The 12,484-nt window shown below is 43.5% G+C and overlaps 1 protein-coding gene across 1 annotated transcript in view; it reads right to left on the reverse strand.

The window, feature by feature from the left end:
- POLR3A (RNA polymerase III subunit A) overlaps positions 1-12,484 on the reverse strand; it is a 43,978-nt gene that overhangs the window by 17,622 nt on the left and 13,872 nt on the right. The window contains exons 10-18 of the mRNA XM_065922701.1: positions 12,290-12,431; positions 10,171-10,311; positions 9,138-9,207; positions 8,648-8,775; positions 8,350-8,488; positions 6,408-6,572; positions 3,318-3,490; positions 1,271-1,382; positions 135-253 (exon numbers count right to left, since the gene is read on the reverse strand). Coding sequence (XP_065778773.1) covers positions 135-253; positions 1,271-1,382; positions 3,318-3,490; positions 6,408-6,572; positions 8,350-8,488; positions 8,648-8,775; positions 9,138-9,207; positions 10,171-10,311; positions 12,290-12,431 — 1,189 coding nt within the window. The remainder of the gene's footprint in view (positions 1-134; positions 254-1,270; positions 1,383-3,317; positions 3,491-6,407; positions 6,573-8,349; positions 8,489-8,647; positions 8,776-9,137; positions 9,208-10,170; positions 10,312-12,289; positions 12,432-12,484) is intronic.

Below are 12,484 nucleotides of genomic sequence, written 5' to 3' on the forward strand. Positions count from 1 at the left end.
GGAATAACCCTGAGTGGTCCTCAGCCTCTGTACCAGCTCTAGGAGTCGCCTAATTGGCAGCCTCAGAGTTTCGGTCACTCTTTTGTGCTGCTGAAGGTTGTGCTTCAAAGTTAATCTGATCCACTCCTGCTTACCTTTGAGTGTTTTTCAAAGTGAGGCAGGGACCTGTTTTCAAAGCCATCTGGCACTCGAGAGCCACTGATAGCTTGCTGTCCCACACAGGCAATCATCTGTGATATGTTAATGAAGGAACCTAGGGAAGCAGGTCAGAAATGGAACATTCATTTACCAAAATCACAGTAACTGAAGTATAAGCAGATCCGTTGGCAAAACAGAATACAACACGGTACAGCCCCCATCCTCAACAAGTTCATACTCTAGGGACAGTGAAGGACAGAACCAGAACAGCAAGGACAGAGCTGCCAGTAACACAAGGAAGGCCAGGCAGGGCTAGAGCCCGGGGCGGATGAGCACTCTGGGGCTGGAGGAGAGGCTTCCAGGGGAGTATTCGAGAAGGCAGTGTCAACCAGCTAGACTCCTGGAGAAGATTAGGACTACCACATAGAGGACATGGGGGAGGAGTTCCAAAGTGGGTCAGAAAGCGGGAAGCAGAGACCCAGGACAGGAGTGTGGGGTGTGCACCAGGAGCAGGGGGGAGACTATGTGGTGAAGGACAGCAAGGCTAAAGAGACTGGACTTTAGACGGTCAGCAATTTATGAAAACAGGAAGTCTGCAAAGCTCAGGGTTCTGAATTTGCGTGCAGTATCATGAAACCTAACACTTTCAGGTCCTGGCTAACTATAAAATTTAAGTGTATTTAATTATCATCAAACGTATTATTTTAAAAATCCCTGGCTCTTCTTTCTTTCTTCAAAAAATAAGACCAAGTTTACTCAAAATCACCCTTCAAACTCAGAAATCCACACACATGATAAGCAAGTTTCTCCAATGGAGTTAGACATTCTAAAAATGCAAATAACCGTCTCCTTCTCTAAGCATTATCGGAAAAGATACACACCCTTATAAACAAAAGGCCTGAAGCTCTTTTTGTTTTGGGGCGGTAGAGCGGGGGTTGCTGTGTAGCTTGTGGGATCTTAGTTCCCTGAGCAGGGATTGAACCTAGGCCTGGGCAGTGAAAGCACTGAGTCCTAACCACTGGACGAACAGCCAGGGGATTCTAGGCCTGACATTCTGATGCACATTTTCCAGAGCACAACCAGCCAGCCTGCAGGGAATGCAGTGACAGCAGCGGCCAGAGGAGGCGCTCACCTTTGGAACCACACAGAGCCATGGTGAGGGGACTGTTGCTCTTGTCCAGCTCCCGGAGGCAGGCGCTACCTGCGTGGTCACGGATCACAGACAGCTCCTTCAGGATCAGAGCCTGGCGGGAGAGAGAGAGGTGCACAGTGCCTATGTGATTACCAATGTTCAACGTGACATTTAAGAGAATGTGAAGAATTCGAGCGAGATGTCAGATTTCCAGCAGATAAAAGGTTTCAGACCTTAGAAGACCAAGATGTCCTATCTCCGCAGACTGACATTTTCCAGGTGCTAAGTCACTTCAGTTGTGTCCTACTCTTAGCGGCCCTATGGACTGTAGCCTGCCAGGTTCCTCTGGCCATGGGATTCTCCAGGCAAGAATACTGGAGGGGGTTGCCATGCCTTTCTCCAGGGGATCTTCCTCACCCAGGGATAGAACTCACGTCTCTTATGTCTCCTGCATTGGCAGGCAGATTCTTTACCACTAGCTTCCCTGGGAAGTCCCAGCGTGTGTAATCAGTGTGTAAGAAAAAAAATGGTTAGTAACCAAACCTCAGAAAAACATTTAAATGGCCAATGAGGTAGAATATATGCAGTTTTGTGTATATACCCTACATAGCGGTGTCTCTGTATATATATTATGTACATTACTGTATATACACATGCTTGTGTATACTGTGTATACACATGTATAACATTTTGCACTTTATATGACATTATGTAATACGCACTAAAACTGAGTGGCGTATACCATTTGTAAAATTTGTCTCTGCCAAGCACACACTTGAATTCCCACCAGCTGGGCATGTGATTAGGCGACTCAACAGGAATACTCTAGTCCATGAGCTCATCTAGATTGCCATCCCTCAACCTACAACCTATGATGCTCAATCAGCTGGGAATCATGCTTCTGCTAAAGAGGAGTGCAGCTGAGGCCTCAAGTAATCTTCTAGGTGAGAAACACCTCATTTTTCTCTTTCTGTTTTTAAGACTTACATTAAGAATGAGCTAATTGTGAACACCTCACACAAATCTGCTTTCTCTTTGCTTTAAAAAGTTCATCAGAAAATTTCTTATTGGGGTTTTCCTGGTGGCTCAGTGGTAAAGAATCTGCCTGCCAATGCAGAAAGACACGGGTTTGATCCCTGGTCTGGGAAGACCCCACATGCCTCGGAGCAACTAAGCCTGTGTGCCACCACTACTGAGCCTGTGCCGGCGAGCCCAGGAGCTGCAACTACTGAGTCTGCGTGCGGCAATTACTGAAGCCTGCGTGCCCTGGAGCCCGATGCTCTGCAATAAGAGAAGCCACTGCAATGAGAAGCTATTGCACCATGGTGAAGAAGAGCCCTCGCTCACTGCAACTAGAGAAAGCCCGCACACAACAACCAAGACCCAGCGCAACCAAAAGATATACAAATAAAATTAAAAAAAATTTTCTTTTTATTGTTCAAAAATCCTTTCTTCCCTACTTAGTTGAGTTAAAGCTCTGAGCGCCAGGCTACTTGGAGGCAGAAGAAAGTCAGACAGGGCCCTGGTGCAGCCAGACTGCGAAGGCAGGATGCTTCAGAGAAAACGAGGGACTCTCAGGCCATTCTGACTCTGACACCTGCAGATTCAGTTCTCAGCTAACTTAGCTCCAGACTGGAACGGGACTGGAACGTGCAACAGACTGGACCGTGACTCTCAAACATGAATTCACCATGTCTCTTTCAAAGACCATCCTTTCAAAGCTGTGGTATCAGTCTGCTCCCAGGATGCTGGTAATAGGGCAAAAGCACTGAAGTACTAGGGACAGAAGGGGCCCAAGTGTGACGATGGAACAAGAGCAGCCCCATGTGGCCAAATGAACAGATAGCTGTTCACTACCTGGAACACGAAAGCTGGAAGGGATGGAACAGATTTCATGGGAGACCCTCCCATCATTGAAACACACAGGAGCTGCACAGCTCAGAGACGGGCTAAAGCCACTGCCTTTCCTCTCCACTCACCTCTGTAGCTTCTCTTCAGGGCCTACAGTGCCACTGGCGGCTAAGCTGACCCAGAGAGCCAGACTCACCTCCAGAGTCTCCTCGGCGGTGCAGCCGGGCTGCTGCTGCAGCTTGCCTGTGTTCAGGGCTTCGATGTACTCATCGCATTTTTTGTAGCCAGCGTTCAGCAACTCATACTTGGCTTTCAGCAGCCCTTGGCCAGGTGTGACGTCACCAATCCCGATTGAGAATCCACGGTTAGCTGCAGAAGGGTTGGCAGGGAGAGCCGGAAGACAGAACCATTGATGTTAGTCAACCTGTTATGCAGAAACAAGTCTATACCTTCAGAGAACTTGCTGCAAGCCAGTTAAACAAAAATTTACTGTACCGGTCCCTAGGTTGTTACACAAAGATGACTAAGACTCACCAACTCCTCTCAGAGAGCTCACAACCTGGTATGGAGCACAGGGATGTCCCAACTATATTACAAAGCAGACAGCCACTGAACAGGAAAGAGAGACTGAGGCCAGTTGGAGAAAGTGGGCTACCGGACGGCTGGCGCTCAGCATCCCAGGCACCTCTCTGCTCCAATTCTCTTTTTCAGAAATCGTTCCAAAATAGAGGCTAAGAAACAAATGTGAACTCTACCTTTGATGGACCTATATGCCATCAATAATCCTAACCCTAACACCTGTAGCAAGTGGGCAGGTGAGGGGCAACTGGATTAACAGGGTGGGGGAGGGGATGCTGAAAAGTGGCTGTGGAATGGAGGGCCACTGAGTCTGAAAGTCTCAGAAACAAATCCTCAGGTTCTGTTGGAGGTTACGTATGAGCTGCAAATCGGGAAACCCGGGTGGAAAGTTTGTACAGGTACATCTTTTTCTACTGTGCTTCATAGATAGTGTTTCTTTAAAAATAGGTTTGTGGCAACCCTGTATTTGAACAAGTCTAAAAGCACAATTTTTCTAATGGTATTTGCTCACTTTGTGTTTCTATGTTGAATTTCAGTAATTCTCACGATATTTTAAATGCTTTCATTACTATATTTTTATGATGCTCTGTGCTGTTATTATTATGACTCGCTGAAGGCTCAAATGATTAACATTTTTCAGCAATAAAGTCTTTTTTTTATTAAGGTGTGTACATGTAAGACACTAAGATCATTGCATCCGATCCCATCACTTCATGGCAAATAGATGGGGAAAAAGTGACAGATTTTATTTTCTTGGATCCAAAATCACTATGGATGGCGATTGCAGCCATGAAATCAAGACACCTGCTCCTTGGAAGAAAAGCTATGGCAAACCTAGACAACATATTAAAAAGCAGAGACATCACTTTGCTGACAAATGTCTGTATAATTAAAACTATGGTTTTTCTAGTAGTCATGTATGGATGTGAGTGCTGGATCATAAAGAAGGCTGAGCACTGAAGAATTGATGCCTTCGAACTGGTGTTGGAGAAGACTCTTTAGAGTCCAGTGGACTGCAAGGAGATCCAACCAGTCCATCCTAAAGGAAATCAACCCTGAACATTCACTGGAAGGACTGATACTAAAGCTGAAGCTCCAATACTTTGGCCACTTGATATGAAGAGCTGACTCATTGGAAAAGACCCTGATGCTGGGAAAGACTGAAGGCAAAAGACGAGTGTGGCAGAGGATGAGAAGGTTAGGTAGTATCACGGATTCAATGGACAAGAATCCGAGCAAACTGGGAAACACAGGGAAACCTGGTGTGCTGCAGTCCATGAGTCACAGAGAGTCAGACACAGCTTAGTGACTGAACAACAACATGTGAACACACAATACTATTGCACACTTAATAAGACTACTGCCACCAGAGAAGTTCAATAAGACTACAGTACAGTACAAACAAGTTTTTTATGTACTGGGAAGCCAAAACATTCATATGAGCTGCCTGAGTGTTATACATGCTTCATCACGGTAGTCTAGAACCAAATCTGCAATGTCTCTGAGGTCTGTCTACAAAAAAAGAGGCCTCAGGCCCTTCCCTCTGTGGGAAAGAGAGTCCTAGAGAAGAGGTATTTGAGCATCAAGGATAGGAAGTCTTAAAAAGAGAAGAAAGAAAAGAAGGAAACAAAGAGAAAAGAACTACTGGCAAATAAGAACAATGGCTGGAAATAAAATATACAATACTGGAAAAAAAAAAAAAAAACGGAAGCAAGTGTTAAAAAGAAAACTGAATCCAGAAACAAATAAATGGACAACAGGGAAAAAGAGAAAATTAGAGAATCACTCCAAGAACTCTACCAGACAATTAACAGAAATTCCAAAAAGCAAGAACAGAGAAAGTAAAAGAGAGACTATGATCAGAAAAAGCACAAGAAAACTTCCAGAGCTGAAGGACACATGTTGCAGATTGAGAGAGCTTGCAGAGTGCTCAGCACAATGGATGATAAACATCCCGAGGCTGCGTCACTGTGAACTTGCAGAATGCCAGAAACAAAGAGGATTGTCAAAACTTCCAGAATAAAAAGACAATTCAGGATAAACAAGGTCCTAAAGTACAGCTCAGGGAGTTATATTCAATACCCTGTAAAAAACCACAATGGAAAAGAACATTTAAAAAAAAGAATGCATATGTGTATATAACTCGGTAAACTAAACTGGATTACCCCAAAATTTAAAAAAGTTGGGAATAAGAAGGGAAATACAATTTATAGCAACCCTGAAAGAACAGAGTAGAGTAATACTTTCAAAATTCTCAGGGAAAATAACATTCAGTCTAGAATTCTACAATCAGCCAAAGCGTCAAGCATAAGAGTAGACTAAAGATATTCTGGGGCATGCAAAGAAAATCTCCTGGCCTAGTGTACAAGGACAGTAGGGAAATACTGAGTCAGCAGGTAGGGTTGAATGCACAGCCTACCTTCGAAGCAGCCCGTGAAGGCCCTTTATGTAACAACCCATGTATCTCATGGGCATTAGGGAGCTACTGTAGCTTTTGAGAAGAAAACTGTAAAGCAAATTCGAATCTGCAGTCAAACTGGTCAACATCAGGTTTATTTCATTAAGAAAAGCATAAATGGTTTAGCCTTGAACAAGTATCCTTTTCTTTGTGTTTGTATGTGTTTGGAGCAGGGGGATGAAATAGTAAAACAACCCCCTAAAACATCAATAACCTATAGCAATAAAACAAGGATACTAAGACACTCACACAAGTAGACGGGAGCCAGCCTGGCAAGCCGTGACATCGCATCGGCAGCTTCATTCTGCCCCCAGTCTCGCAGCAAAATGTAAAAAATGTTGTTCTTGGATCCTGACCCCAGAGTTCCTTTGTCCATGCTGCCACTCATCAGCTCGCTGTTTTGGATTGTGACATCTGGAAGGAAAAAGATTATGGACTCACACAAATGATTATCTGTTACTTTGTCTCATTCCAAAATGAATTTAAGGCAGTTGAGAAAACTTGTTTTTTTGTTTTTAAGTTAGAGTAGAGCAAATAGAAATGCTGTCTAAAAAATTTCTTTTTGAGGGGGGAAAAGGAGAAATCTAGGAACTTTTGAAGAGCAGGGAAGATCTAGTTTGTTACCCTATAGTCCTGATTCTGAAAGGTATTAGTTGACTCTCATTGTCTTTATCTGTGATCTGTGGATGACAGTATCAAGCTCTTGCCATCTTTATGTCATGGGGATGTTTTGAGCACCAATTCAATGATGTACAACAAAGTGTTGTTTATAAAGCACTTTGTTATTCACTAAGACAGAGAAAACTAGCAGTGGCACCATCGTAAAAAGTCTAAACGACAAAATGCAATTTGTATCTAGAAACAAAAACACAATATAAAACAAGAAGCCATTAAAGACATTAAAGACAGGGAGTACATTTATGAAAGAATGGTTGTAAACCTGGGGTGGGGGGGAAGAAAAATCAGTGCTCTTCAAAATATTTATTCATCATGAGACAGCAGAGAATCCTTGACCTTCAGAGAGTCTTTGTGGCTCAGCTGTCACTACAGAGGGCTGCAGATCCACCTCTCGCCACAAGCCTTGCTAGCAAAGGCCATTCTAAATCAGTGTTACTCAAAGCAGTCTGCTGGGGAAGCTCCTGTTACCAGCCTGGGACCCAGAAAGTAAATGCTGCTTGAATGGCATAGGTCTGGGGAACACACTCTTGGGCTGAATCAGTCTAGGGGACTCAGAGGACTCATATTTAAATGTTCTCACTGTTACACCTGGGGCTTCCCAGGTGGTGTTAGTGGTAAAGAGCTTGCCTGCCAATGCAGGAGACCAGAGCCACAGGTTTGGTCCCTGGGTCAGGAAGACCCCTTGGAGAAGGAAATAGCAACCCACTCCAGCATTCTTGCCAGGAGAATCCCATGGACAGGGGAGCCTGGTGGGGTACAGTCCATAGGGTCGAAAAAAGTCAGACATGACTGAATGACTTAGCGCAACACAGCACTGTTACACCTGATCTACATGTGATCAAAACATCCACTGACCAGGTGAGGCAGGTAAAAAAACCTAGCCTTTTCAGTAATACTTTTTAGTCATGTATGTCTGTTCCATTGCTCATGTGTGTTCGACTCTTGGCGACCTAATGAACCATAGCCCACTGGGCTCCTCTGGCCATGGGATTTTCCAGGCCAAGAATACTGAGTGGGTTGCCATTTCTTCCTCCTGGAGATCTTTCTGACCCAGAAATTCAATCCATTTCCTGCATCTCCTGCATTGGCAAGCAGATTCTTTACCACTGAGCCACTTGGGAAACCCACTTACTTATACTTTTAGTCATACTTTTAGACAATGAACACATTTTTGGACATAAAATAATAAATTATAAGCCTTAAATAATGAGGCCCTTGTACAGCAAAACACACACACACTCACAAACCAACAATAGAAAAAGAAGAAAAGAATTTGCATTAATTGGCAGAAACAAGTCACCTGAGACAAAACACGTGGAGAAGAACATTCTAACCGCTGGGTTGGTCATGTGTCCACATGACCTCTACCTTCTGGAGAAACACCAGCTGCATTTCCCTGAAGAACAAACTTCCTGCCTAAGGCCTTAGAGAAACACGGGATTTACTGGCAAAGCGAAGGGAAGTGCTGGCCACGTGCCCTCCTGAGCCCTGGCCCCAGCCTGCTCTCACTCACAGGAGTCGTTGACACAGAGGTCCTCTCCTCTGCCACAGTACTGCTTGCCCTTGGTTCGGAGGTTGGCCCTCACTGGATTGTCATCGCTGGGTCTGAGGATGACGCTGAAGATCTGCTTTCCCGTCCACAGGGTGACAGGCTGGAGGAGGAGAGGAGCCAGAGCATCAGCGGGCAGAGCCTGGTCTCACCTGCCCTTCACACCAACGAGGCAAGATGGCACAGCGGTCACAGGCCCACTCGGCACCCGCGGGGGTACTCCAGACCGCCCACACAGACATGTCACAGCTCCCGCACAAACCTTTAGTATTGTGGGGGGTGGGAGACGGACTCTAATTTTCTCATCCTTGCCCACCAGTATTGAAGCGATGATCTGACAAGCTTTGGCTCGGTCAAAGAAAGTGTCTTTAAGAGTGAGGAGATAGGCACCTGAGGATGTTAAGAAAAAACACAAAATGAAGGAAAGGAATGAAATTGTGAGAAAAATCACAAGGTTTCAACTTTAAAAATAAAGATGGACTATTACTAAAAGAGTGAGGTAAGACACAGCTGCTTCTTGGTTTTCTCTTCCAAGGAGAATCCACACTCCACAAGGAAAGGGACTTTGTTACTCACTGCTACATCCCCAGCACTTAGAAAAGTAAAAAATATCTCGTGTATGGTTCATTAACACAATCACACTCAGTAAACAAACAACAGAATTAAACAGCCTTTCAAGTGTTCACGTGAATGTGTAAATGAGAATCCTGGTGTTCCAAAGTCTCTTTCCAAGTAAATTCCACAAAACCCACCTGTCAGAAAATCCTGAATAGCAGCAATTAGTGGTTCTCCATTTCTTGGTGTTACAAGGTTTGCTTTAGTCTGAAGGAAAAAGGAACACAGTAAGTTAGCTATGTTTGGATGCATGATGCGGCCCCAAAAATCTTCACCACAAACATTCTTAACGGTTATGGATAAATGAAGAAGAGCAGGAAGGTGAGGCTGTGAACCGGAAGCTGGGGGTTGGTTCTTAATCGCAGCTTTGTCACTAACATCTAGTGCCTTCATCTGTCAATGGGAGAGGGAAAAAATACCAGCAAGATTGACCTCAGAGGTTCCTACATTTAAATACTGTGTGGAGTTGTTCTCGGTTGTTATAAAGAACTCTTTGGGTAAAAGACGTTAGTATAATTATAAATGCTCTTCTCCAAAGAAAATTTCCATCTATGAATGATGAGTAGCACTGTGTTATCTTTGAAGTCAATCAATTCCACACTAGTTACAATAATGGCAGAATGGTCAAGTTTCTCTTGGTTGAGACACTAAGTTCGAACAACAGCATTTATTAATCATCAAAATGTAATGAGTGCCTACATGGGCAAAATTGGGCGCTAGTGTTCACTGCCTAAGCACCCAATTTAAAGAAGGTTCTGTACATCAAGGTGCATCTGCTTGGGAACTCGCTGGCGGCCCAGCGGTTAGCACTCTGTGCTTTCACTTCTGAGGCTGTGGGTTCAATCCCTGGTCAGGGAACTAAGTTCTTGTAAGCAGCTGCTTGGCACAGCCAAAAGGTGCATCTGCTCAAATCCTTATAATGGACCATGATATCCAACAGTCAAGTTTCTGACACACCCATCTTACCTTTTTATAACTGGTGCTCATGTGTATATATTCTCCTAGGAGCCCACATTACAGGTCAGAAGATACCCAGTCCATTCAACTCCCCACCTATGAGAGAAACTAACTCCCTTACATACTATGGGGTCTTTTCAAATAAGACTTGTTTTGCTTCTTCTCCTTTTAAGGAGCTTCTTCTCAGGAGCTGGGCTGCACCACCCTACATACCCCCATGAGAACAAGGGCTTCTGCTTTAGCTTCTTCTGTTTGAGGAAGATGAAGGTTCATTTCATCTCCATCAAAATCCGCATTGTAGGGTGTACAGACACACTCATTAAATCTGAAAGTCCGGTGGGGCTTGACCCTGGCCTGTGGAATACAAAACAAAGCAAATCAGGAAAAGGACATAAGTCATTTATTCAAAAGCTTCTTAGATGCATTATTTTAAAAAAAAGGCTTCCTGCAGAACTGGACACTTTACATTAAGGAAGAAAATTCCTAGTATGTTCTGGTATGGATGAGGTCATTAGTTCAGTTCAGTTCAGTCGCTCAGTTGTGTCCAACTCTTTGCAACCCCATGGACTACAGCACGCCAGGCTTCCCTGTCCATCACCAACTCCTGGAGCTTACTCAAACTCATGTCCACTGAATCAGTGATACCATCCAACTATCTCATCCTCTTCTTCTGCCTTCAATCTTTCCCAGCATCAGGGTCTTTTCCAATGAGGTAGTTCTTTGCATCAGGTGGCCAAAGTATTGGAGCTTCAGCATCAGTCCCTCCAATGAATATTCAGGACTGATTTCCTTTAGGATTGACTGGTTTGACCTCCTTGCAGTTCCAGGGATTCTTAAGAGTCTTTGATAAGGAACTTTGCAAGACAGGCAACTCGCCGAGGCATCTGACTCCCTTACCTTCTTACCATGGCTAAGCCAGCCAGCCAGGCAGCGTGCACCTCCTGAAATATGGCAAGAGAACGTAGCTGGCACCACCTATGAGTTGTTACTGACAAAAAGTTGAATTTGAATCTGATTATGCTTTGACAGCTTATTTCCAGTTTACAGGAAAACAATGACGCATGAAGGAACCCTTACTGCCACACACGGACAGACAAAGAAAAACCATGCAGCATTCTTCAGGACAAATGACCTGGTTTTTTCAAACATGACACTGAAATTAAGAGGAGGAGGGAGGACTGTACTAGATTAATAGGGGCTTAAGACATATATCAATTAAATGTGTAAATTTTAGATCTCACTTTGAACAAACTAGCTGCAAAAAGAATTTTTGAGACACGTGGAGCAATCTGACCATGGACGGGGTACTAGACAATACCAAGGAATGACTTCATTTTGGTGAGGTGTGATAATGGCACTGTAGCTATGTGTGTTTTGCAGAAACAAGCTGAATACACATGGAAAAAAAGACATGGCATCTGGTTTCATCAAAGGAAAAAGGGACAGAGAAAACCAGTGTGGCAAAATCTTGAAAATTACTGAATATAAAGGATGGGAATATGTGAGTTCATCACAGTACTCTTTCTACTTTTGTATATATTTGAAAGTTTTCAAATAAAAATATTTCTATGTTAAATGGGCCAAGTTTCCAAAAAGGGAAGACTTTTGTTCACCTTTTAGAGCTCCATAATCATAAAATGTATCTTTGGTATTTCTGCCATTGAGCAAAAAGATTGATGTAATATTTCCATAAGCTACTGGGAAAAAAAAATCAATCTAGAAAAACACTACCTTAGGAGCCTGTTTAAACACTACCTTAGGAGCTTGTTTGCAAATGCTCAGGGATTTAATGGTTTTTCATATAGGAGAATTTATGAATATTTAACAAATTGAAGTTGCATCTTGTTTCCATTTGAAATCTCCAGAAAAGGAAACTGCTGCTGTTGCAAAGTAAACTGCTCCAAAAAATATGCGTTCAGGTCTTAGTTGGAGGACAACTGCAAAGAGAAATCCTGTAAGCATTTTAGTTCCTTAGTTAATATGCTGTTTTAAATCAAGTCAATTTTCTGCCATGTCTATTTTACATAATTTTGTGCACACACAGATATGCATCTATGTTGTTTGCAAGTGAAATCACAGTAGTCACTTTCATACTAATTTTCAATTAGTTCCTGTTTCACTGTTGTGTGAATAGTATGTTATAAATATTAAAAACATTGAAGGGAAGCTTGAAATTGAAGAGTTTCACTCAAACTAAAATGGAGAAGAGGAAAACCAAAAGTTAGGAAAATTTGACATTACTGGCAATTTAAATTTCAGATGTCTGGAGTTTTGGCGTGGCACACACAGCAAAGTTCCACCCAGCAGATATAAACACCAGTCTCCTGCTCACCAGGTGTGCCATGATGCTCAATTTGTGCAGCGAGGGCTGCCGGTTGAACAGGACCACGTCTCCATCTATGAGGTGCCTCTCCACAATGTCCCCGAACTTGAGCTCCTGGGCCATCTTTTCTCTGTTCCCGTATTTCAGAAACCTTAACATACAATAATGGACATAACCTGTGAGAACAAAGCTTCCTCAGCAAGT

This window comes from Muntiacus reevesi, chromosome 2 (assembly GCF_963930625.1).
Source record: "Muntiacus reevesi chromosome 2, mMunRee1.1, whole genome shotgun sequence".
NCBI lineage: Eukaryota > Metazoa > Chordata > Mammalia > Artiodactyla > Cervidae > Muntiacus > Muntiacus reevesi.